This window comes from Sitophilus oryzae, unplaced genomic scaffold, assembly GCF_002938485.1.
Source record: "Sitophilus oryzae breed Bouriz unplaced genomic scaffold, Soryzae_2.0 scaffold_1111_pilon_pilon, whole genome shotgun sequence".
NCBI lineage: Eukaryota > Metazoa > Arthropoda > Insecta > Coleoptera > Curculionidae > Sitophilus > Sitophilus oryzae.
The window spans coordinates 2,096,455-2,123,765 of record NW_022145740.1 but is presented as its reverse complement, the minus strand read 5'-3'; the positions used below and the strand labels follow the sequence as shown (position 1 = coordinate 2,123,765).

Here is a 27,311-nt window from a genome sequence, read left to right as displayed (position 1 = left end):
CGTATCTGATATTTGTGTCATTAAATATAATTATTATAATTTATCTATTTTTATTAGAATTATACAGGGTGAGTCTTAACGATTATGATGAGAAGAAACTTTATGATATTTTTTCCGCAAAAAAATGAATATTTGGAATTTTTGAAAAAAAAATGTGGAAATGTTTATTAGTTTTTAATTAAAAAACATAATTACTTGATAATATGACAACATAGGTAGTAGATTAAATAATTTACAAGAAAGAAAATGCAGAAAAAGTCCAGTGGTTGTCATAATTTAAGCAAAAAATCATCTTTTTGGGGAATTTTTGAAGCAAAATTACTCGGTTATTTTGAACTTATTTGAAAAACGGTATAGAGAAAGTATATTTCTTTTATAGAGATCTACCAGCTCTGAAAATATTTGCACTTATTTAAGACTCACCCTGTATATGTTTATAACAATTATTTTAATAACTATCAACATTTATAGATAACGTAAAATAAAACAAGTTATTGAGTCTACCCTTCATGATATTTTTACACGTTTTGAATAAAATAAAATGAATCTTTTTATTCTGTACAGACTTACTGATAAGAATGGACCAACCATAAATACCAACTTCCAACTTACTTAAATCTAAATCCAACAAAATCCAGCAACCCACGATAATTCCGGCTGAAGCTCCGCAAACTTTTTCTATCAGATGGGGGGCGAATTGCCTAAAACAGCATCCCACTCCTATGTGGTAAAAACCCATAAAGCCACAACCAGCGAAGGATAGAGTCATTGTATAGTATAAACGGTAATTTATCTGAGATTATACTCCACAAGAAATAGTCACAACAGTCTCAATGTCTGTATGGGTATGGTCTGATGAAAACTGTTTCAAAATTTGATAACCACTTTAGTTATACGAAAATTGTCAAGGCTATAATGGTAATATACCTGTTGTTTGTCGAGTGATTATTATAAATAATGAAGTTCGTATTATTTGAGCGCATGCAGTTAAATGCATAAAAAACTAAATTAACGTTATTCAAGTTGAATATCATAATATAATGGAAAATTATGAATAATTAGCAAGTCAGGATCTCTATTTTGGTCATTTTTTCGAAATTTAAGCCGAAGATCAAGCCAACGTAGGTATGATAAACGATCATTATTTCATACGAAAATAGTATAAATATTGTTTTATTGGGAGTAAAAATAACACTTTTGCCACCTTTTGTGGAAAGGCACAAAAAGTAATTTTTAATTAATTATTGTTACCGAATTATTATACTTTAAAAATTTCAAAAAAAATTGCTTAAATTTTGACAACCTCTGGATCTTTTCTGGGTTTCCTTTCTTGTAAATTTAATCTACTACATATATGTTGCAGTCATATTACCAAATAAATTATGTTTTTTAAAATAAAACTAAAAAAAATCCAAAAATATTTTCCAATATCTAAATCCAAATAACTATCTACTCAACATGCTTATTTTTTGTCAATAATGACATGTATTGACTATTTCAATTCTAAATATCTTAAAAACGATTGCTCGTAGCGATTTTTACCAAGAAATATTTTTTACGTAAAAAATCACGGAAATGTATATTTTTTCACTCAGTAGTTTTATCCAGATGAATACGGACGAAAAGTTATTACTCTTCAAAACAGTTAAAACATATGTAGGTGGTGCCCCCTACAAACAGCAGTCATATTGACACCAAATTCAAATTTCTCATGTCAACAATCTTCCAGACACCAATTTTCATCCAAATATTGACGTTACTTCAGAAATTATTTGGAAAAAATGTAAATAAAAATGAAACTTCTACATCCTGTATCTCCAAAACTAAGCATTTTTGGATATACATTTATACAAACTTCTTTACATTTACTTTATCTGCAGAATATGCTGGCGAAGTTTCCGGAATACAGTTCGGATCACCCCTGTATACTACCCCTAAAATATCTGCACTTATTTAAGACCCACCCTGTATAATTTTAATAATAATCAAGATAATAATTAATACAAAAGAATAGAGATGAAGTGCTTACTCAGATCTAAGTTCAGTAGTATCCAGCAGCCGACAATACTGCCGCCCGATGCTCCAGATACTTCTCTTATCAAATGTGGCGCGAATTTTCGAAAACAGCAACCCACTCCCACGTGATACATCCCCAAAAAACCACAACCGGAGAAGGAAAGATTCATGTTCGGATAAAAGTTGCCGAAAATACCGCCTTCTTATCTATGAAGCTCTATAATATTTGAAAATGTGTCTAATTAATCGTTATAATTTGTTAAAGCAAAGTTCATAGTTGCAACTCTGCTATTATTTATATTACATCCTTTGTTGTTGTCCGTAATCATTTTACGCGTACATCGGAAAGTCTAATCAACCGCATTTTTTCTATTGTCGATGATATAAATTTAATAGCTTGTTTATTGAGTATTCCTGTATTCATAGCTAATATTTTTAATTGTCCAAAATACGATAATTACGGACATGTACTTAATAGCACAAAATAGGCTTTGTAAAAATATATTTATCAGAATATACAGGGTGGTCCGAATTCGGTACTTAGACAGCATATTCTGCAGATAAAAATGAGCAAACAAGTTCGTATAAATTAATAAAGTATGTTCCTATACAGGGTGATACAGGGAGTAGAAGTTTCGTTTTTATTTCGATTTTTTCCAAATAATTTCTGAAAGAACGTCGATATTTCGGTGAAAATTGGGAGTTTTTTGACGCGATCAATTTGATTTTGATCTTACTATGACTCCTATTTGTAGAGGGCGCCACCAACTTATTTTTTAACTGCTTTTAAAAGTAATAACTTTTTGTCCGTACCTGTATAAATCTACCGCGTAAAATATATAACTTTTTTTTTGTAATAAAAAAGGTAATAAAGGTTTTTTGGTAAAAATCGCTACGAGTAAAAGTTCTCGAGATATTTGGAATCGAAATAAGCAATACATGTCATCATTGACATAAATTAAAAAGTTCCCAAAGTTACTATTTTAGGGAAATAGGTAATTATCTACTTAACATATTTATTTTTTTAATAATAGCATGTATTGACTAGGTATTTCCATCTGTGATTTCCATTTTAAATATCTCGAGAACGGTTGCCTGTAGCGATCTTTGCCAAAATATAATTTTTACGTGGAAAATGTATATTTTTTCGCTCAGTGGTTTTATACACCTACGGACAAGTAGTTATTATCTCCCTGTATCTCCAAAACCAAGCATTTTAGGACATAAACTTATACGAACTTTTTTACTCATTTTTATCCGTCATTTTTTAATGAAGTTTACGAATACAATTCGGACCACCCTGTATATTAGGTTTATTTAATATCATGTCCCTACAATATTCCCTTGGTGACATTGTTTTATTGTTGACCAAAAAAAATATTTTCAAGGTTTAATAATTGAATTCACTGACAATGAAAAAATACCGTAATGTGCTGGGCATTGTGAAATACATTTTGATAAGCTATAAATAATTTTATATTATTCTTCAGGAGGTATAATCTGTGGTATAAGTAAATCGTTTTAGCAACTAAAGAGGCAACACGTAAATATTAGAAAATAACTTACCCAAAGGTAAATCCAGTAATAAACAACAGGCCGCCATAGCACCAGCTGATGCCCCAGAAATTTTGTCTAATAACAAATGTGGGGCATATTTTCGAAAACAACACGCGACTCCGACGTGGTAAATACCCAAAAACCCGCAACCAGCGAACGACAAATTCATTTTCTCTATTTAGGAAAATTAAGGGTGAACCAAAAATGAAAATTTAATTTAAGAAAACAATTTAAAATCACTCGTAAATTCTCACTCCTTCACAAGTCAGACGATGTATTACGTTTAAAGTTTATCAACAATTCTCTGACTCTGACGTTCTGCTCTCGATAACAGATGTTTTTAAACCCGTTGCCACTTTTCCTGCCCGTTTATAATTTATATATTATTAAATTTATCTCCATTTTCAAATGATTAGATTAAAATATTGAAGCCAAGTATTTTAACGGTATTGTAATGAACGGGAAATACATTAAACTAATCTAAATACCTTCTTTAAAGTATGTTTTCTTATAATTAATATTTCATGATGCATAATTTGGCAACACGGCATAGTTTCAGGTACTACCGCGTTTTTCGCTTTACACGTCATAAAACAAGTTGATGGCATATCTAGGAACTGGGTATTTTCATTCCGCGTTTCCTATTGGTCGAAAATGGTGGTGTGGCATTTACTTAAATCATTCATGTTAAAGGGACCGTTTCTGTGGGTCAAGGAATTCAGGTACGACTGGGTACGAACTACGAAGCCTCGCAAACACCAAAATCACTTAGATTTACTATTTTTACTAAAAGGCCTTCCAAATACTAAATAAACAAATATTTCTTAATCTTTTCAGTTAACCGAAAGTTGATCCATTATAAATTAGACTAGCACTCCTCTGTCCAAATTTATTTTAAAATGAATGTTCTAAGGAGCATAAAATATGATAAATGAAGAAATAAGAATGCTTTAGACTGCAATTAATTTTAATATATGAATCTCTATCAATAGAAATTATTTAATATAAACTTTTTCTCGATTTGTCTTATCATCGTCCTTCCTTATGTCTATTATACAGGGTGTACCAGAAATAAGGGCACATTTTGCAAGTATTCTATAGGGTGGTAGATCTGACCAAAATAATCATATTTTCTCTTTACTATTTTTAAAATAAATTGAAAATAGGCGTGTTAACTTTGAAAATTAAAAAGAACTGCAACATTTTGAGAGCCTTTGGCAGCGATCGATAATCGGCAACAAATACCAAGCAATTACCTTGTGTTTTTGTAGAAATATATAATTTATAAACATACAGAATATGGACAACATAGGAGATGGAAAACATTGCATTCTCTCGAACAAATTTCCGGAAATTGAACAAGCAGCACTCAAAAGTTTTTTAATATTTTCCGGAATATGTCAAGAAAAACATTTTTCTTGCCAAAAAAATCTCATGGACGTGTTTCTGGGGTCGAACTATACTACCAGTTCAAATACTTGCACATTTTTCTGGAACACCCTGTATAGTATAACGCAAGCACAGCTTTGGTGGCCGAATGGGATCATGCGTTTGACCCCAATATTTCTCACGTTAACATTTTTACGCAAAAACTACTGTAGATAACCAAGTGGTTCGCAGTTACATAAGTTCTAACTGCTGTGCGACCTTCCAGTTTTACGTCAATAGTCCATTTATCTTCAAATATTATTTATTTCCTGCACAAATCACTTGTTTGTGGGGAAAAAACCCTCTGTATACGTGTTCCTTAATAAAAACAAATTTTTAATTTGTGTAAATATTTATTTTATATTTAAGAAATAAGGTTGTACAAATTTTTGATTTTAATAGAAATTTTGCATTTGAAAACTCCATGGCTAATTATACTAGATTTAAAGTTTTCCAGATAAAAAACGATGGTTAAGTTACTTCTAGTAGTTTTTTCCAGCAGTCAAATCGTCTTTGGTTTCTGGAACCCATTTCAACATACCCATCAATGTATTTTTATATTTCTGTAATTCAGCAATATCTTCTGAAAGTTGCGAATTTTCAATGTCGAAGTAGTACTTCGTACTGACCTCCTTCCTCACTAGGGGATGTTCACAAATATTCGTTAAAGCCTTTAATAGAACATATTGTTGAGTATTGTTGGGCGTATCTCACTTTGGTGGGTGATTCTACAGATAAAACAGAACAGAGAAAGCAAAATGATGAAATATAAAGAAATTATAAATAAATTAGTGTCATGATTTCGCTAATAATAAAATGGATGCATCGTAACCTTTAAACGCAAATATCTTGTTCACCGTTTCGAACTAAACGAAGAGCAAGGATGCAAGGGGTGCAAGGGGTATTGAAGCGATACATATAGCCTAGCTTACCCAAAAGTCAACCTCACCTTCACGTTGTGTTCACGTGGTGCACCCTGTTTAAACAAACGAGGCTCTGACGACCGAGTATAGGCAGTATATCATTATACAACCCTCAGACCTACCACCTTTCTGGGAAAGAGGAGTAGTAAATTACTCCTAGCCGGCCGAGAACGTAGCACAAGGGAACTATCGTCGGAGTCCTCACTGTGTGTCCCTGTGCCATAGCCATCCCGTGCTACAGTTGCAGCCAAACTGTGCGGCAGCGTAACCGTCACAGTTTAACCTTTTTACGCAGCTTACACTCATCAAAGATGGAACATTCGAGTATGACAAAATCATCGTCCGGAGGTAAAATACCTCCTCGATCGGATCTCCAAGAGGGGGTGCCTACTCCAGCGTATCATCGGGGAACTAAACATCGTCAATGTTTCACGTTTGCGGCGTGGAACGTCCGCACTCTACTGGATAAGACAAACTCCAATCGACCAGAGAGAAGAACAGCACTGGTCTCACAGGAACTCCACCGACTAAATATAGATGTTGCCGCTCTTAGCGAAACCCGCTTTGCAGATGAAGGTAGTCTCACTGAGGAGCATTACACCCTCTTTTGGAAGGGTCACCCGGCAACACACAGGAGAATTCATGGCGTAGGCATTGCAATCAAAAATGAAAACCAATTGACAAAACTTTATCAGCTAATTGTTACCATTATTACAACACACTAAAAGGAGCCACCAAATTAACTGAGGTACCTATTGGTGTCTCCGACCGTCTTATGACTCTAAGGTACCCCATATCAGACAAAACTTACGTCAACATCATAAGTGCCTACGCTCCTACCCTAGATGCTAAAATTGAGGATAAGGATAAATTTTACCAAGCTTTGCAAAATATACTCCAACAAATTCCAAAGCACGAACGAATCATTTTGCTAGGTGACTTTAATGCCCGTGTCGGCAAACAACAAGAAATATGGCCTGACGTATTGGGAAAACACGGAATGGGAAACGTAAATAACAATGGTGAACGCTTATTAACAACATGCACAGAGTAAAATCTCTGCATCACCAATACGTGGTTCGTGTTGAAAGACAAGTTTAAAGGTACCTGGAAACATCCGATATCAGGACATTGGCACCAATTGGACAACGTAATCGTTCGAAGGACGCACCTAAAAGATGTCAGTCTCACAAAAGGCAGAGTAGATGCCGAATATGGCACTGACCACCGTCTTTTAATATCAAAAATTAAAATCCAGTTAAAAAATGAAGCTCCATGGGAACACTAAACCTGCAGATCCATTCCTTAACAAGAGCATCAGCAATGGTGGACGCTTCTTGATTTGGCAACGCGTAGGCCTCGACCCATTTGCTGAAGTAATCCATTACTACCACAATGCATTTGTTGGGAAAGGACCACGTCGATCGCTATTCGTTCGAAGGGACTGCCAACATTGTTCTGGCGCATAGGGGCTTTACCACGCTTTTGTGGCCCATTGATGGCTGCGCAAGTGTCACATTTCTTACACCAGGCCCTCACATCTTCTTTGCAGTACACCCAGTAGAACCGTTCACGCAGCTTGCCAAGTGTCTTGGTAACACCAAGATGTCCACCGTTGGTTCCATTGTGAACTTCCTCCAAGACTTCTGGGACCCTCTTCTTTGGAATGATGATCTGCCTTCTCTCTTCTTGTCCCTCCGGTCTCTCGATCACACGGCGAAGTAGTCCGTTATCTATTACCAAGGAATTCCACTGGGCCCAGTACGACTTTGCGTTCGGCGAATATCTGCAAACTTCTTCCCACGTTGGTCTTTGGCCTGCGTTTTTCTAGTTAATTACTAAACCTAATTCTGGGTCACTGGTTTGGTCATTTGCAAGATCTTCGGGTTGCCAACTATCATTAACCACAGTTGTTCTTAGGAGTTTCACTTCTTTCTCTTCTGCTCGGGAACAATGCTTACAGTCCTTAGCGCAAGGTCTTCTGGAAAGTGCGTCGGCATTCCGATGGATTGCCCCAGCTCGATGTTCTGTGTCGAAGTCAAATTCTTGTAATCGTTCAATTCATCTAGCTACCTGCCCTTCAGGATTCTTAAACTGCAACAGCCATTTCAAAGCAGCATGGTCTGTTCTTAACAAGAACTTTCTTCCATAGAGATACTTGTAGAAGTGTTCCACTGCTTTACCTACTGCTAGTAATTCTCGTCTGGTTACACAGTAGTTCCTTTCCGGTTTTGACAAGGTCTTACTAAAATAACCAATGACTTTTTCTTGACCATCCTGGATCTGAGACAGAACAGCGCCTAACGCAACATTGCTAGCGTCGGTATCCAATATAAAGTTTCCGTTGCCAAGGGGGTAGCTAAGTATGGGCGCACTAGTCAGGGCCTTCTTCAGTGTTCGGAATGCCTCGTTAGAATCTGAGTCCCAAGAGAAACGCCTCTCGCCTTCGGTAAGTCTGGTTAATGGTTTAGCGATGGTGGCGAAACCCTGTACATAACGGCGATAGTATGTGCATAGCCCCAAAAAGCTTCTGAGTTCATGTTTGTCTTTGGGTATCGGCCATTCTTCCCTGTCTTGGTCTTCTGTGGATCTACCGCAACTCCCTGGGAGGAGACCACATGGCCCAAGTAGTGTACCTTTTCTTGACACAGATGACATTTCTTGTGGCTAAGTTTCAAACCAGAGCTCGCAAGTCGCTTGAAAACTTCTTCCAAATTCTTCAGATGATCGTCGAAGGATTTACCCACCATTATAATGTCATCCAGGTACACTAAACAGGTGGTCCAGGATAGTCCCTTTAACACAGACTCCATTAGTCTCTCAAAGGTAGCTGGCGCGTTGCACAATCCAAAAGGCATGACGGTAAATTGCCACAGACCGGAGCCCACCGAGAACGCTGTCTTCTCTCTGTCTTTCGGCGCCATGTCGACTTGCCAATATCCACTCTTCAGATCTAAGGAAGAGAATATTGTCGATCCCGCCAGTGTGTCCAGAGTACCGTCTATCCCCGGCAGGGGATAGCTATCCTTCTTGGTAACATTATTGAGCTGCCGATAATCAACACAGAACCTGGTGGTACCGTCTTTCTTCTTTACTAGTACTAACGGCGATGTCCACGGGCTGTTAGATAATTCGATAACACCTTCTTCTTTCATTTCTCGAAGGATCTTGTCAGCTTCTTCACGTTTGGCGAGTGGAAGTCTTCTCGGATTTTGTTTGATTGGTCGTGCATCTCCGGTATCAATTTTATGTTGTACTAAATTGGTACGACCTCTCTGTCCTGCTTCTCCTTTATCAAACACATCTTGATACTTGATTATCAGGTTTCTCAATTTTCTACTATTTTCGGGAGATAATCCCTTAAAGTTTACTAACTCCTTCACCATTTTGTCCGGAATTTTTGAAGTCGAAACTTTGGAGGCTTCCACGCTTCGAATAACTGAGGAGACCAAACAACAGTACCCTAAGAGGGTTCCCTTCTTCAAGGATACAGAATAATAATTCGTGTTCATTACTCTCACCGGTACAGTCTTCTTCGCTCGTTGCAGGGCTTTTCCAACAGCGACCCTTCGTCCTATTTCGCTGTCATGGTTCCTTGGCTCCAACAGAATAATACTCCCATTATTCATTTTACCTTCCAGGCAACCATCCAAAAATATCTCACAGCGCTCAGGGATTGAAACATCTTCAGTAGTAGTTTTTATATTGTTTGAGGTTTAGCTCAAAACCTCTAGTGGTCATGATGTCCATTCCGAGAATAAGTTTATCTTCGATGTCTGCTACCAACACTCGATGTTTAAAACAGGTGCTTCCGATATCAAAATTAAGATCTACCTCTCCATGGATGAGAGCGGAGCTTCCTGTAGCTGTACGTAGTCGCCATTGTGTTGTTTTAATCCTTTTTGATGTTTTAAGGATATCCGGCCTGATGATCGTTTTGGTCGCACCCGTATCCAACAGCATCGTCCGTAACTCTCCATCCACAAAAATGCTGTTGAACTTGTGTTGTAGCGATGTGACTTGAGCAGTTTTCGTTGGAACCTGTTAGGTACTGCTCGATATGTGTCCCTTTGATTCGACGCTTGGCGAAACCGGGTCCACGTGCTTTTCTTTACAGTGACTCCTTACGTGTCCTGCCTCGCCGCAATTCCAGCAACAAGTCAGTCCTTTCTTGCCCATGTACTGGTCCATTACTTTCCGAACAATCCCTTCCACGGATTCGCCGGAACATTCGTCAATGGCCCGTACTCTTCCTAAAGACCGAGAACTTTGTTTCGTGGCCTCGAATTCTAGGGCACGTGCTAAAGCATCCACCAGGTTCGTTGGGTGGGCTAGGAGAAGCGCTTGTCTTGTCTCGTTGTCACGTAAGCCGTCGGAGAATGCCTGTACTGCCAATCGCTCCATAACATTCTCGGGCGTAGCAGGGTACGCAAGGCGAACGAGGCGTGCTACATCGGCTTCAAACTCCTGCAGAGACTCATTTGCCTTTTGAATGCGATTTTTTAGCTGGGAATGATAGAGGTGTTCCAAATGAGCTTGGCCGTACCCCATTTCTAAATGTCGCACCAATTGCTGATAATCTCCCTGTTCCGATGGTGACAGTGTCTGCAGGATGTCAGTCGCATCTCCTCGCAGTGCGACAGTCAAAGCGGTAGCTTTTTCAGCGATTGTCCATCCGTTCGCTCTCGCAGCCGCCTCAAACTGGCAAAAATAATTGGCCCAAACGGTTTTTCCGTCAAACTGTGGAGGTTTCATAACTGATTTTGATGCATACCTATTTTCGACTAGTTTCGGTCCCTCCAATGTTTCTTGACATTTTGGTGAATTTGCCTTTGCTATTTCTTCTCCCAAAATTTCGATTTTTGTATTTACATCTTCCTCAATCTCTGTTATTTTATTTTTAAAACTTTCTTCCAAAATTATTATTTTATTATTAAAGCTGGCCTGTATATCTTTAGAATTTTCTATAATCTTATCTTCTAATTTTTGGGAATTTTCTGTGATTTTATCACTGATTTTATCTTCTAAATTAACTTCCAAGTCAATTATTTTACTATTCAAATTATTCAAGTTGTCGTCTAATTTTTGAGAATTCTCTGTCATTTTATTTTCTAATTTTTGTAGGCACGAGTCAAGGTCACCTTCCAACTCAAAGCAAAATGTGTCAGGATACTCACCTTCCTCCACCAAAACGTCTCTCAGTCTAGCTTGCAAAATGCTTTTCTTTCCATCTGTCTCGCACTCTCTCGCTTCCAGTATACATTTTAATTCCGACACTTTCAAGTCTTTCAACAATTTTTTCGGAGACATTGTCTGTCTTTTTATTTTCCTAGTCTATCACACACCCCACACCTGACACCAATTGTTACGTTTTTCGTCGGTTCCGTGTGGATAGAAAGTCACAATTTATATAAACACTATTTATTTAACACTAATTAACAAAAACAATAACGATGAAAGACTTATAGAACTATTTACAAACGATTTATAACTAAGAATTTATTTTGAATTTTAGCGCGTCAACTGCTCTCGTCTATTTATAACTGCCCTCTTTAGGCCACAGCCGCCGGCTTTTATACCGACAGCTAAAGATCTCTAGAATAGTCCATAGGTCGTTAGGTGCATAGAGAAGTTTTCGATTGTTCTCGTATGTACTACTCCATTTCAGTGGAACTCGTTTCTTCTCGAATCTTCGAATGAATCATTACGGTGTCTATTCTTAATGCGATGTTAAGGTCATCCGAGGGCTGGCTATATAGTTAGGTTAGGTTGAGTCCACACCGGTCCGCAACAATATGCTCTAGTTGCAAATACGTTACAGCAATTGCAAGAAATGTTGAAAACATATACATGGGCATACGAGGCCTTGGGACTTAAGCTGAACATCGATAAAACTAAAATCATGTGCACTCCCCCAGAAGATCACAACAATGCTATAAAAATCGGAGATGAGCTGTTGGAATATGTAGCGGAATTCAATTACCTCGGCAGTTTGATTTCGGAAAAGGCCAATATCGACTCTGAAATTCAGCACGGGATTAGCAGCGCCTCAAGAGCATTCTGGAAATTAAAAGACAGGGTTTTCTACAATCACGACTTGAGCACAAAAACGAAACTTGCAGTGTACCGAGCGATAATAATTCCCACCATGTTATATGGAAGCGAAACTTGGGTACCGTACCGCCGACACATGAACGCATTAAACAAGTTGCAACAGAGACATCTTAGATAACTCTTAAGAATAAAATAAAATCATGTATCGGTCCTTGAAAAAGCTAACTGCGAGAGTATTGAAGTCATGATTACAAAGTCCCGCTTAAGGTGGGCTGGTCACGCATGCAGAATGCAAGAAAACCGCATACCAAAATCTCTACTTTACGGTGAGCTTGTAGACGGTAAGAGGAGGCCGGGTGGACAACTCAAAAGGTTCAAGGATATTTTCCACGAAAACTTAAAAGGAATTAACAAGCAGAATGAGTGGGAAGGGGCAGCTCACAATAGAACGGAATGGAGAAGAATTGTAAAGTCAGTTAACAGCGACAACCAAAAAGTAAAGAAGCAACAAAGCAATGAGATTTTTGAATGTCTGGAGTGCGGTAGACAGATAACATCACGTATCGGGCTTTTCAGTCACAAAAAAGCTCATGACAGAAAACGCCTTGCGTGACCGTCTTCTGATGCGTGTCAAATACTCGTCAGCGAGTAATAGCGGTATGGTATGGTATGGTAAACGAAGAGCATATTTCTTACGTAAAAAGTCCTATTTGTATGTCAATTGTTGAAATTACTGTATATAAGTAAAAAAGTACCACCAGTAGTATACTCTCTAGTACCACCAGTAGTACCTAACTTAACCCTAACGGTAAGTGCCCTTTCAGGGCTGTTACGGAATTTTACACTAACCCCATTCCAGTGGCGGACTAAGCCTGTCGGGGGCCCGGGGCGGCAAAGCTAAATGTGGCCCCCGGTCTGCACATTTTGTAAAGATTGAATGGCGTATGAATAATGGTTGACAAATTTCAAGTATTTATATACTGTACTAATTGTAATAAAAAACGATATATATATGCAGGGTGTCACAGAAATAAGTGCAAGTATTTTAAGGGGTGGTAGATAAAAGAACCCTATTTTTTCTTTATCGTTTTTTAAATATGTCCAAAATAACGGTGTTATTTTACTTTGAAAATATACAAAAAAAATTTTTGCTCTTTTAAATTTGTTCCTGTAAATTTAATCTATGTATGATGACAACATATGTATGTTGTCATATTAACAAGAAATTAAGTTTTTTAACTAAAAACTAAAAAAATTCCCGAAGTTTTCATTTGTTTTTTCGCGCAAAAAAACCTCATAGACGTGTTTCTGGGGTTGAACTATACTACCAGTAAAATACTTGTACTTATTTCTGGGACACTCTGTATATTACAGTCAGTATGTCCCCGGATTGTCTTTACAAGAGGAAAAACTTTTTAATTATTGACTTTTTGAAAAAAATGCGTTCATAAGAATTTTTGCTTGTTGTAAAATAGCGTTTATAATTTTCTAAATATCCATACCGTTTTAGAAAAAATAAAAAAAAACATAAAAATGTAGTTTTTTAATGTAATTTTTCCCCAAAAAAAATCCTAAAAAAACTAAAAGTCCTAAAAATTAAAACGCTATGGTATACTCTGTTTTTTTTCTCAGGTAAGATTTCGACAGACGATGACAGAAGAAAAGCAGATGACGTCCCATACCAATCTATTTATTTTACTAACAAAAGTTTTTAATAATTTTTAAGTTAACTATGGATGGGTTTAAATATAAATCCGTCATACGTCGTCTCTTGTAGTTTTTAACCAGTTTTATTGGTTTATTTCAAAAATGACAGATCGTATTTCAATTTTATTGGTTTGACGGAACGATGAACGGCAAACGGACGCCGATGCGTATGAACTCGCCTTTAGATTTTTGACGCTTGTCAAAGTCTTGCCTCAATAAAGAAAGTTACCATCAATAAAGTTCGTATACCATCTCGTCGTAGATAAGTGCATCTCGAATATGATAGAAGGACCATACTAAACACATACTAAAAACTGGAGTAGCTGTAAAATATCGACATCACACGATAGGTAAATAATGGATTTTAGTACTGCAGAAAAATAATGTCAAAAGGTACTGGTTTAAAAAAATTAAGATTAAAGTTAATTAATAAGTATAAAATTTGGTTTGGTGCTATTATTAATAAAATAGTTTGTTTTATTTATGTTATTTTATTTATTCCTGTGGAATATTACAAGTTTGTATTTGTACATAAGTTATATTGATAAATATAATCATAAATGCGGGAAGTTTCATAAAGCTTGAAAGTAAGAAATAGTTCTTTTTTATATTTTTTGGTATGTGGTATCTTGTTCTTGTTTGTTTTGTATTAACACATACCGTTTTTTATTAAATAAAATAACTCGATTACATTTTTTCAGTTTTATACAGTTTTTTTCACAATATTTTGAAGTAATCACTTGTCAGTCAAATTTTAAATATATTAATTTCCTGTTATGCGTTCCAGTTGTACCAACTTATTTCTTTGTAAAATAAAATAAACTAATTTGAAATTAAAATGACAGACGCATCTATCACTGTCAAGGATCTTCTCGTTGGACAGACTATATATAATTTCGATTTCATTCTCGATTTCATTTTTTGATAGATCGTTATAATTCATTTTGATTAACGTCATATTTTTTGATGTTAAAGTCACATTTTCCGATAACTATTATCACCCTTTCCGTAGCATTGAACTAAATAAATTTTGTGCTTCTATAACATTTTAAAACAGCAAAAAATATAACTTAAATTAATTAAAGTTCTGTCAATAATAATCTATCAAAAAATTATCACGAAATTATATTACCATAGAAAGGCCCCCCCGTTTTATTTTTACTAGTTTAAAAATTCAACTACCGTTAACTACTATTAATTTTCATTTTTTGTTATTTTTCTCTAAAACCTAAAACGGTATGGAAATTTTGAAAAGTATAAACAGGAATTACCATTTTAGAACAAGCAAAAAATTTTATGAGGACAATCCGCGGACATACTGTAGATATAAATATGTTATTCATCGGCAGTGCCGTTTTTACGTAGGGACCCGACGCGCGAGAGGCCCCGACCAAAGAATTAAGGGCCCCCTCGAGGGCCCCAGCTTCAAAAAGGTATCAAAAACGATAACATCATTTTTTTTAAAGCTTATAATAATACATTTAAATTGAAAAACGAATGCAATTTGACGTAATAAAACAATCCCCGAGCGAATGTTTACATACATTTAATGGCAATTTATGATGACAAAGTGATGGGAATACTGGTTCCACATATAAGCCGCGTTACTTTCGCGACCGTACCAGGTAAATACCGCTATTTTGTAAGGGGCCCCTTACAAAATCGCGGTATACTCCTATATAGGTCCAAGAATAAATAATAATTATTCGAATATAAAAAATACTAATTATTCGATATTCTAAACAAAGAAAATTACCCCTTGATTTAATTTCGTAAATAAAAAAATGCCATTGACAATTACTGGGGCCTAATAATTGATAATTAAGTAAATATCTGCTTCCATTTATACTGTGTTTAGTTTGCGTATAATGGTTCATACTCTAACTACAAATTGCTTATTAAGATTTGGAGGCCCCTAGAAGAAGGGGTCCGGGGCGGACCGCCACTTCCGCCCCCCCTTAGTCCGCCACTGCCCCATTCGCTTTGGCGTTAAAATTTGTCTAAAGGTTGTCGCACACTAGACCGCGGCACGGCGCGGCGCTGGGAAGAGAATTTTTTCCGGCTGCGACGGGACTGCGCCCACTATAGCGCCCTTTTAAAACGCGGAAACGCTATTTAGTTAGTCGAAGTGTTTTTTACTTACTGTAGTTTAGTTTTTAAAGCAATGAGTTCAAGTACGAACGAAAGCGTATTTTTTGTGCTCTTGGAAGAGCAGGTGAGAAGAAAAGGAAAGTTTGGACTAATAAGATTAACAAAAAAACAAAGTTTGGAGAATTTTACCATCTTTTTCCTGATTTACAAAAACATTACAAAAGCATCTTTATCAGTATTACAAAATATAAAGGAAACATTTTACGAACTGCTCAATTGAGGGTTTTAGAAGCAAAACACCGGGTATCTCTACTCATCATATTTTTTGATGTGTATATTAGCCTTGATATTAGTTATGTGATGAAAAAAAACTATTTTTTATATATTTAGGTAATTAGAATTTAAAAATTGGAGATAGTCACTTTTGTCAAAAAGTGGAGATTACCGGTTTTGCTTCTACACCCCTCAATTATATTAAATCTTTGATAGAAAAACATTTCGTCCATCTGTCTCTAGTGAGGGAAGACTGAAAAAAATATCATATTCGTTTATGAAAATATGTTGCCTAATTTACCTTTAAAATACATTTGTACCATTGATACGTATCACTAGTTCCTAGTCAAAAAGCCAACTGAAGGGAGTCGAGATGCAAAATTATTTCCGTTGTGAGTACGCACACCGCCACGCGCCGAAACGCGGGAGACGGAAAAAAGTTGCTAGAGAAGTCTTTCATCTTCTTGACGGAAAGTCCGAGCCGCGCCGCGTCGCGCCGCTGTCTAGTGGGCGACTACCTAAGACTACCAAATTTCAAGAAAAATGGTTTAACAATGTTTTTAAAAATTAACTTTCTAGAGCTGCAACTTTTTAGTGAAGCATTTTAGCTCATAGATATGCTCTTAGGAACTTTTTGTTTTATTTTTATCTGTAAAATCACCCACCGATATTAGATACACTATTTTTTTGATACCCTGTACATATTATACTACATATTCCTTACCAATCTGCAGAAAAACTTTGATGTTCAAGAAAGTAGAAATTATACATCGTTAAGTGGTAATGCCGGGTCCAGACCAAGCAGACAAAACAGCTACAAGACAGAAAAATTTATGTTTTACGACAAAATTGCGACAAATTCAATACATATCTGCGACAATTTTGTCTTTTGTTTTGTTTCAAAATTCGGAGACTTTTCAGTGTCCCGTCTCGACTCGGTAAAGATCAAAGTGTCTATGTTTTGTTCGTATATTTTTCGACAAGTTGTCGGCGCAGTGTGGATGGCGTGTGCTGCCAATAGTAGGAGACCAGCGAAATCACACATGGTTAATAAAACTCATTCGCAATAACTAAACTTTTGACTTTGTTGTACTTTTATCCTTGCGTTGTGGACAATTTGTCTCAAGTTTGTCTTATCAGAATTCCCCATTTTTTGTCGCAAGTTTGTCTTATTGGTTTTGTCCCAAAGTTGTGTTTACTTTTTGTCGCCTTGACCAGGGCCTGGCATAACAATATAACCAAAAATACATTTTTTACTTAGATATGAAACTTTACCTTCATTGCGAACATCTGAGTTCGTCCATTCAGCCTGTTGTTGGTGAGTTGGACAAGACGTTTGGGCATTGAATTTATTTTGCTGGCCGTAATTTTTTCTGCGCTCTTTATGGTGCAGAACATGATTGTTTCTGCAGCGGCAGTGTGTATCAATTCCCTCTAAAATTAGTAGTAATATAATATATGACAATTGAATAAACACCAAGAGATGGGGTCTTTGTGGTATATCAGTGGCGGATCTAGGGGGGGGGGGTCTACACATTTTTTGAATTGTGGGGGCGCCAAATTTTCTCTTTGCCCACGACGTATTTTACCCTAGATCCGCCACTGGGTATATTCTTTTTAACAAGTCAAGTACTATTTTTTATATTTATACGTTAAGGATGAAAGTGACATCAATTTCTCGTTGGTATGGCGAATTTAAACATGCACAGATTAGTGTTGGCATCTTGTTTTTTAATAAAAAAAATTTGGCGTAATAATATAACTGTATAATAGAAATTATATACGCTAACCTCGTCATGTAGTAGTCTGTTTAATTCTAGTAACAAATTGAATTCTTTGCTGGCTAGTTTTCTTCCTTCTTTAATGCTGCATAAAATCGATAGCAATGTGCAGGTTTTTGCTAGTATTTCACTCTCGTCTCTTTGTAAAAGCTTTACCTAAAAATTGTATTTTTATGTCGAATTTTAAGACACCCTAAAACACCCTACACTATGCCCAAAACATCTCGAAGTATGTCGAGGTTGAATGAGCGGTAGTAGTGGTCCTTTATGTCCCTTAAGTGCTGTTAAGGAGGTGCGTTTTGTTGATGTAAATAATAACTGTTTATATATTTATAATTAAACTCACAAAACAGATTAAACAAGTTGAAGCTTGGCACATCCGCCACGAAATCAGGAAACTTTTTATTTTTTTTAATTAAATGAAAAACAAAAAATCCGGCGACGACAGTTTTTAGAAGAGCTAATTAGCTATCTTTTAGTAAAAAAGGCAACTTTCTAGAGCAAGTCGTTACTTCAGTAGAGACGACACAGATAAATATTAGCATTTTATATATGTAGATTATTTTTGTTTTCTAAAATATTTTGATTAAAAGAAAATAGTAAAAGTGGGCAAAGTTGTGCCGGTCAAGCTTAATCACGTGACTAAAAGTTTATTTGATATGAACTATGTCAGGATATTTTTAAAAACTCTTTGCTATTATTTCACAAATGTATACTAACTAAAATACTGAATCCATCATTTTCGATGACGATTTTTTTCCCATTGCAATATATTAAGTGTTTTAGCGTCTCCAAATGAATTTGAACGACTTCCGGTTTGTCGTTTAGGTTGGCAAGAAGTACTTGGATCAAACCGTTTTCGACAAGAACGTCTGCAGCTGTAAAAATGTTAGTATGTAACTTATCATTTATCTTTATCTTTCAGAATAATACTTTTCCAAAATGCGGCCACCATTTCTATACATGCCGCCGTTTGTACTCTGACTTCTGCAAATTCGTCATCTATATTGTCTATTAAGTTTGCTAGAAGATGTGGATTTTCTACTATGGCCTCTTTTCCTTCTGCCAATTCGGCCAAAACCTTTAGTAAATGCGTACTACGTTCTCTAATCGTTGGCAGTTCGTGAGTTGTATGATCAACCAACCTATCAATAATAAATTCGTTTTAAAATTATAGTTCTACATCTAAATTTACTTAAACGGCCTACACACGTAACGATTTATCGTACTGCATGCAGTACGATATCCATCGAAACTGCCGCATTAACGATAAATCGTAGTGTGTGTAGGGAAATTGGATGGTTTGCAGTATGCAGTCGTCAAATCGTTTGCAGTACGGAGCTTCCGTAAAATATCGTATCAATGGGTCGTATCTGGGGTGGGGTTTGAACGAAAGTCTGAACGTGTGGAGTATACTCCCTGCCGCAGCGCGCAGTTATGATATAATTTTTATTTATTTTTGGTTTAATCAATATTATAGTTTTAAAAAATTAGACGTTCTGGGAAGACTTTATTGATTTATATTGTTGCGGACCCGTGCCGTGTGAACTCAGCCTTAGGCCTGGCCACTCGCCTATGACTCATACGCCCAGCGATGCCGACGTTCTAAGAACGAATAAGAATTGACTAGACAAATCTGGATTGTCTGTTTCTCTCCTATATAAGCAGACGCCGGGGCGTAAGGAAGAGAGATAAATAACCGATCGACGCGCACAGTTACAATCGCCGCGCTAATTCAAAATAAATTTCTGTTAGATAAATAATTAGATAAATTGTAAATAAGTTATAAATAGTTCTTTAAGTCTTTTAATCGTTATTGTTTTTGTTAATTAGTGTTAAATAAATTGTGTTTAAATAAATTGTGACTTTCTATCCACACGGAACCGACGAAAAACGTAACAATTGGTGTCAAGTGTGGCGTGTGTGATAGACTAGAAGAATAAAAAGACTGACCATAGCCCTGAAAAAATTGTTGAAAGACTTGAAAGTGTCTGAACTGAAATGCATATTGGAAGAGAGAGAGTGCGAGACAGATGGAAAAAAAAGCATTTTGCAAGTTAGACTGAGAGACGTTTTGGTGGAGGAAGGTGAGGATCCTGACACATTTTACTTCGAGCTGGAAGGCGACCTTGACTCGTCATTAAAAAATTTGCAAGACAATTTATACGACAATTTGCAAGAAACTTTAAATGATAAAATGAATATTTTAGAAGATAAAATCAGTGATAAAATTATAAAAAATTCCCAGGATTTAATTAATTCTTTAGAAGATAAGATTGCGGAAAATTCTAAAGACATACAGGCCAACTTTAATAATAAAATACTTAATTTAGAAGAAAAGATAACAGAAATCCAGGAATCTTCCAGATTATAGATAATTCTACAGAACTACAAGACAAAATAACACAAATTGAGGACGATGTAAATAGAAAAATCGAAATTTTGAAAGAACAAATAGCAAAGGCAAATTCACCAAAACGTCAAGAAACATCGGAAGAACGGAAACTAGTCGAAAATAGGTATGCATCAAAATCAGTGATGAAACCTCCACAGTTTGACGGAAAAACCGCTTGGGCCAATTATTTTTGCCAGTTTGAGGTCGCTGCGAGAGCGAACGGATGGACAATCGCTGAAAAGGCTACCGCTTTGACTGTCGCATTGCGAGGCGATGCGACTGACATCTGTCACCATCGGAACAGGGAGATTATCAGCAATTGGTACGACATTTAGAAATGAGGTACGGCCAAGCTCATTTGGAACATGTCTATCATTCCCAGCTAAAAAATCGCATTCAAAAGTCAAATGAGTCTCTGCAGGAGTTTGAAGCCGACGTAGCCCGCCTCGTTCGCCTTGCGTATCCTGCTACGCCCGAGAATGTTATGGAGCGGTTGGTAGTACAGACATTCTCCGATGGCTTACGTAACTATGGCTGAATAATGGGAGTATTATTCTGTTGGAGCCAAGGAACCATGACAGCGAAATAGGACGAGGGGTCGCTGTTGGAAAAGCCCTGCTACGAGCGAAGAAGACTGTACCGGTGAGAGTAATGAACACGAACAACAACATCATAGTGGTTGGGAATGAATACTATTGTTCGGTCTCCTCAGTCATTCGAAGCGTGGAAGCCTCCAAAGTTTCGACTTCAAAAATTCCGGACAAAATGGTGAAGGAGTTAGTAAACGTTAAGGGATTATCTCCCGAAAATAGTAGAAAATTGAGAAACCTGATAATCAAGTATCAAGATGTGTTTGATAAAGAAGAAGCGGGGCAGAGAGGTCGTACCAATTTAGTACAACATAAAATTGATACCGGAGATGCACTACCAATCAAATAAAATCCGAGAAGACTTCCACTCGCCAAACGTGAAGAAGCTGACAAAATCCTTCGAGAAATGAAAGAAGAGGGTGTCATCGAACCATCTAACAGCCCGTAGACATCGCCGGTAGTACTAGTAAAGAAGAAAGACGGTACCACCAGGTTCTGTGTTGATTATCGGCAGCTCAATAATGTTACAAAGAAGGAAAGCTATCCCCTGCCGAGGATAGACGATACTCTAGACACGCTGGCGGGGTCGACGATATTCTCTACTTTGGATCTGAAGATATTGGCAAGTCGACATGGCGCCAAGACAGAGAGGAAACAGCGTTCTCGGTGGGCTCCGGACTGTGGCAATTTACTGTCATGCCTTTTGGATTGTGCAACGCGCCAGCTACCTTTAAGAGACTAATGGAGTCTGTGTTAAAGGGACTATCCTGGACTACCTGTTTCGTGTACCTGGATGACATCATAGTGGTTGGGAAATCCTTTGACGATCATCTGAAGAATTTGGAAGAAGTTTTCAAGCGACTAGGGAGCTCTGGTTTGAAACTTAGCCCCAAGAAATGTCATCTGTGTCAAGAAAAGGTACACACTACTTGGGCCATGTAGTCTCCTCCCAGGGAGTTGCGGTAGATCCACAGAAGACCAAGACAGTGGAAGAGTGGCCGATACCCAAAGACAAACATGAACTACGAAGCTTTTTGGGACTATGCACATACTATCGCCGCTATGTACAAGGTTACGCCACCATCGCAAAACCATTGACCAGACTTACCGAAGACGAAAGGCGTTTCTCTTGGGACTCAGATTCTGACGAGGCATTCCGAAGATTGAAGGCCCTGACTAGTGCGCCCATACTTAGCTATCCTCTTGGCAACGGAAACTTTATATTGGATACCGACGCTAGCAATGTTGGGTTAGGCGCCGTTCTGTCTCAGATCCAGGATGGTCAAGAAAAAGTAATTGGTTATTTTAGTAAGACCTTGTCAAAACCGGAAAGGAACTACTGTGTAACCAGACGAGAATTACTAGCAGTAGTTAAAGCAGTGGAACACTTCTACAAGTATCTCTATGGAAGAAAGTTCTTGTTAAGAACAGACCATGCTGCTTTGAAATGGCTGTTGCAGTTTAAGAATCCTGAAGGGCAGGTAGCTAGATGGATTGAACGATTACAAGAATTTCATTTCGACACAGAACATCGAGCTGGGGCGATCCATCAAAATGCCGACGCACTTGCCAGAAGACCTTGCGATAAGGACTGTAAGCATTGTTCCCGAGCAGAAGAAAAAGAAGCGAAACTCCTAAGAACAACTGTGGTTAACGATACTTGGCAACCCGAAGATCTTGCAAACGACCAAATCAATGACCCAGAATTAGGCTTAGTGATTAACTGGAAAAACGCAGACCAAAGACCAACGTGGGAGGAAGTTTGCAGATATTCGCCGAACGTGAAGCGCCCAGTGGAATTCCTTGGTAATATATGACGGGTTACTCCGCCGTGTGATTGAGAGGGCAGAGGGACAAGAAAAGAGAAGGCAGATCGTCGTTCCAAAGAAGAGGGTCCCGGAGGTCTTGGAGGAAGTTCACAATGGAACCAGCGGTGGACATCTTGGTGTTACTAAGACACTTGGCAAGCTGCGAGAACGGTTCTATTGGGTGAACTGCAAAGAAGACGTGAGGGCTTGGTGCAAGAAATGTGACGTTTGCGCTGCTATCAATGGCCCACAAAAGCGCGGTAAAGCTCCAATGCGCCAGTACAAGGCAGTCCTTTCGAACGAATAGCGATCGACGTGGCTGGTCCTTTCCCGGAGACGAACGATGGCAACAAATACATTGTGGTAGTAATGGATTACTTCAGCAAATGGGTCGAGGCCTACGCGTTGCCAAATCAAGAAGCGTCCACCATTGCCGATGCCCTTGTTAAAGAATGGATCTGCAGGTTTGGTGTTCCCATGGAGCCTCATGCAGATCAGGGAAGGAACTTTGAGTCCAATCTGTTCCAAGGCGTCTGTGAAGTCCTTAACATCCACAAGACCAGGACGACTGCTCTGCATCCACAATCCGATGGGATGGTTGAACGCATGAACAGAACCATCAATCGTTATTTGGCCAAAGTAGTCTCTGACCACCAAAGAGACCGGGACAAATTTCTTCACCTGTTCCTGTTGGCCTATCGTTCATCCGTCCAAGAATCCACAGGGCAAACTCCAACCAGCATCGTTATGGGACGGGAAGTGCGCCTACCTTGTGATCTGAAGTTTGGTTGCCGACCGGGAGAAGATTTCGCCGGAGAAGATTATGTCCATAGACTACGCCAAAGGATGGACGACATCCATCAGCGAGTCCGCCTAAATATTCAAAGCGCTAGTGACCGAATGAAGGAGCACTACGATATTCAAGCTGAACATGGAGGGTACCAACCAGGGAATTTGGTGTGGCTGTACAACCCGCAGAGACGTCGTGGATTATCTCCGAAGCTACAATCCTCGTGGGAAGGCCCATACAAAGTCATGGATAGGATTAATGACGTCGTATACCGTATCAGAAAACTGCCAGAAGGAAAACCGAGGATAGTTCATTTCAACCGTTTGAGCCCCTACCAAGGCGAAATAGAAGATCGTGCTGGGACCGTGAGAACCTGCAGCTTTGATCCCCCTGATTCGGAGATATCCTTTGACGATTTCATGGTCCGATACAACAGCAGTGAGAAGGCTCGCTATGGTGTAACCAAAGAAGAACAACGAGACCTATTTTCCGTGAATCCTGATTATTCGCTCGCTCACTGTGTGGCCCGAGATTTGCGGATGTCCAGAGGAATCGCTGCGACGTTCAATGAGAAGTTTGGGCGCTACGCCGACAGGATCCATATGTTGGAAGCGTCTTAGGCTAACCGATAATACACATGGTCAAGCAAGACACATCTTCTACCTGGTCACCAAGGAATGGTCCCCGAGTAAGCCGACATATCTCAATCTATGGAAGACCCTTATTGAACTGAGAGAAGCCCTGCTAAGCAACAACATTACACGATTAGCCATTCCGAAGCTGGTGTGTGGACTCGATGGTTTGAGTTGGCGTACAATCCGGAACATGATTGAAGTCTTGTTTAGATTTACGGGAATCGAGATCCTCGTTTGCTGCTATAACCCAAAGCTGAGATCGGGCGAGAAAACTGTAGACTGCTTTTTCTACCAGACTTCTCAATGTACCAGGGGCCAGCTTTGCAAATACCTTCATTCACCGTGTACATCTCGGGACGAGCATGTACCTAAGAAGGGGGCAGTGTTGCGGACCCGTGCCGTGTGAACTCAGCCTTAGGCCTGGCCACTCGACTATGACTCATACGCCCAGCGATGCCGACGTTCTAAGAACGAATAAGAATTGACTAGACAAATCTGGATTGTCTGTTTCTCTCCTATATAAGCAGACGCCGGGGCGTAAGGAAGAGAGAGATAAATAACCGATAGACGCGTACAGTTACAATCGCCGCGCTAATTCAAAATAAATTTCTGTTAGGTAAATAATTAGATACATTGTAAATAAGTTATAAATAGTTCTTTAAGTCTTTTAATCGTTATTGTTTTTGTTAATTAGTGTTAAATAAATTGTGTTTAAATAAATTGTGACTTTCTATCCACACGGAACCGACGAAAAACGTAACAATATAGAGAAAATAGATGCCTACGGGATTTGAAATTAAACGATTATGCAAATAAAATATAAAAGTTATGAAATTTTGTTTAAAAAATTTAAGGAATTGTTCCCAGAAGCATCACAAGAAGTGATGAAAAAGAAAATAAACAATATAAGAACATCCTGCTGCTAAATATCTTAGTGTTGCAACCAATCTTTCTTCAACAGCTATTGCGTTTCTCATAATTGTATCTTGCTTGGTAATTTTATAACAAACTAGGTAAATCCATCAAACACGTAAAGGCATCAGAATCCATTCTTAAATAGTTTTTAAAATCAAGAGGTTCTTCATTTTCCAGCACTTTTACCAACCTCATATGTGAATATTTCTTTCTCTCCAGTAACCACTTTTTACACCATTTTCGCTTTTTGATTTCCTTTTGTTCATCATCTTCATCTATCAGCAATACCGCAGCTACCAGCACAGCAGCTTTCTTCTTTGAATTTCTTGACAGAACGGTAGTCCTTCTCGACGAAAAGTGAATAATTTGAACTGCGGCAGTACAATGTGTTACATCGTATGTACAAAAAATGGCTGTACTGCAAGCCGTACGATTTTCTTTACGATCTGCAGTTCAACGCGCAGTACAATAAATCGTTACGTGTGCAGGCCGTTTTAGGCAGATTTCTGAAATATAATTATATTTCCTTCGGTCACACACCCGCTTTTCCCGACCCCTGAGAGCGACCCGAACTACTATAGTACAGCGTGATAGACTCTTAATACATATTTTTAATCAAAACCTAATTTTTACGTATATTTATGAATAGGGCAACATTAGGATGTCCACTGTCGAAAGGCACCGTATGATCGGAAAAAACGACGTCCAGTTGGCTTGGAAATAACGATCGATGACATTTCCCATTTTATTTTCTGTATAAAATGACAGCGATTTTTTTTTCGATCATATTATTGTATCTCACTGATAGACAGACTTTACCTTTCTACAATTCCTAAATGAATAGCTTCATACCCTCTTTCTGGGTCGTGTATTAGGTCGCAGATGCTTGTCAATGCCGCTAAGATTACTTGAGCATCTTTATCGTGTAATTCTCTTCTCTAAAATATAAATAACTTATTTATAGGTACTACCATCTTAAAGACATAATCAGTGCACTTCAGGAATTCAACTCCTAAAAACTCTACATTCCACAGAAATATTCTATTTGTAGATATAAAAATAATTAGCTTATAGAAATAAAAATTCATTGTCAGGGTGTAAAATCTAAATGAGGTAGTCGCAAAACTTATTTGAAGTAAAGAATATTTTGAGTTAAGGAAGTTCGAGTTGGGGTACGTCCATAATGCACCGGCTTCTCGCTTTATCACGGCAGACTAGCGGTGAAAAATAGAGGAACAACAGTATGCGCGTAGCCATAGTGCGTTCCTATGTTACTGCAAGCGGGCCACCAGAAAGCGGAGAGCTGGTGCACTATGGACGTACCTTTAGGAAAGTTCACTGGATATAGTCAAATTCATTAATCAATCGAAAGTGCAATTTTATACCAGCTTTGGCATTGCCCACCGTCCGAAACCTTGAGGCCTTCTGGTACAATCCACATTTTTGACGGGTATACAGGGTTGTTCCGAGGTAAGTCTGTTAAATGGTGGAGCCCGGTCATACTCATCCACGAAGTGTATGCCGTCCCAAGCTAAAGAAATATATCTTAAATTTAAACATTCTAAACATGGCACATTAATTTTTATTTGTTAATTTAATTGATAAGCTTTTCAAAACAATCAAAAAGAAATAAATTACCTACAATAAGTATAAAAAAATACCACTGCACAGATATATTCTTAATCACTTTTATCTATTTAACTTACCACGTTCTACCAGTCTATTTATGATTCCCGCATTAATGTCAGTATTTCCGTGCAGATATGAATTTTTATGACAGGAATACATATTCCAAATTTTTAATCTACTGGAACTGGAATAAAAGAAATATAATTACTTGACAACAAATATGCATCTGACGTTTGTGTGTCATTAAATAATATACAAGTTTAGGTCCCCATTCATTAATAAAATAGTTTATAAAAGAACCAATTCAGACAAGAAAATATCTTTAAAACAATCTAACAATGCACTGTCTTAAATCATAATATACAATATTATTCGCAATAACCTATCAAGAAATATTTATTTTCTGAGTACTCTCATAGCGCTGAAAGAAAACTGCGCTCATAGTGCTGAAAGAAAAAACTCTCACTGCGCGATATAATGCCAGAAAGATATTAAAAATCGGTCTTTCGCGATTAGGCCTATTTATTTCTTAGAAATGGCGGTATTCCATAAATGTTGATTCTCTCTATACCCTGCCATATCCGTTCCGTATTTTTATTGTATTAACGCTTTACGTAAGCTTCCGTTCCGTATCAGTTCCATATCTTTTATTGCACAATTTATATCGTTACGCAAGTTTTATTTTAAAAAATTGTATCTTTTAAAAAAGGTAATAGATT

At 37.7% G+C, this 27,311-nt stretch overlaps 2 protein-coding genes across 4 annotated transcripts in view; both read right to left on the bottom strand.

The window, feature by feature from the left end:
- LOC115881979 (1-acylglycerol-3-phosphate O-acyltransferase Pnpla3-like) overlaps nucleotides 1-3,907 on the bottom strand; it is a 28,878-nt gene extending 24,971 nt beyond the window's left edge. Inside the window, exon 1 of one of the 3 annotated variants that reach the window (XM_030899757.1) lies at nucleotides 3,583-3,907. In XM_030899757.1, coding sequence (XP_030755617.1) covers nucleotides 3,583-3,742 — 160 coding nt within the window. In that variant the 5' untranslated portion in view covers nucleotides 3,743-3,907. Of the gene's footprint in view, nucleotides 1-612; nucleotides 863-2,029; nucleotides 2,202-3,582 lie in introns of those variants that run through there. The other 2 variants (XM_030899778.1, XM_030899767.1) reach the window with 2 other exon arrangements.
- A 1,445-nt stretch (nucleotides 3,908-5,352) lies between these two features.
- Nucleotides 5,353-26,817, bottom strand: LOC115881973 (radial spoke head 14 homolog). The gene is made up of 8 exons (XM_030899737.1): nucleotides 26,670-26,817; nucleotides 26,349-26,494; nucleotides 25,783-25,901; nucleotides 18,764-18,975; nucleotides 18,551-18,708; nucleotides 17,840-17,986; nucleotides 17,325-17,483; nucleotides 5,353-5,672 (listed from the first exon to the last, which is right to left on the bottom strand). Exons 1-8 carry the CDS (start codon nucleotides 26,749-26,751, stop codon nucleotides 5,484-5,486), a joined length of 1,212 nt encoding a protein of 403 aa, XP_030755597.1. The 5' UTR covers nucleotides 26,752-26,817; the 3' UTR covers nucleotides 5,353-5,483.
- Between the last annotated feature and the right edge of the window lie 494 nt (nucleotides 26,818-27,311).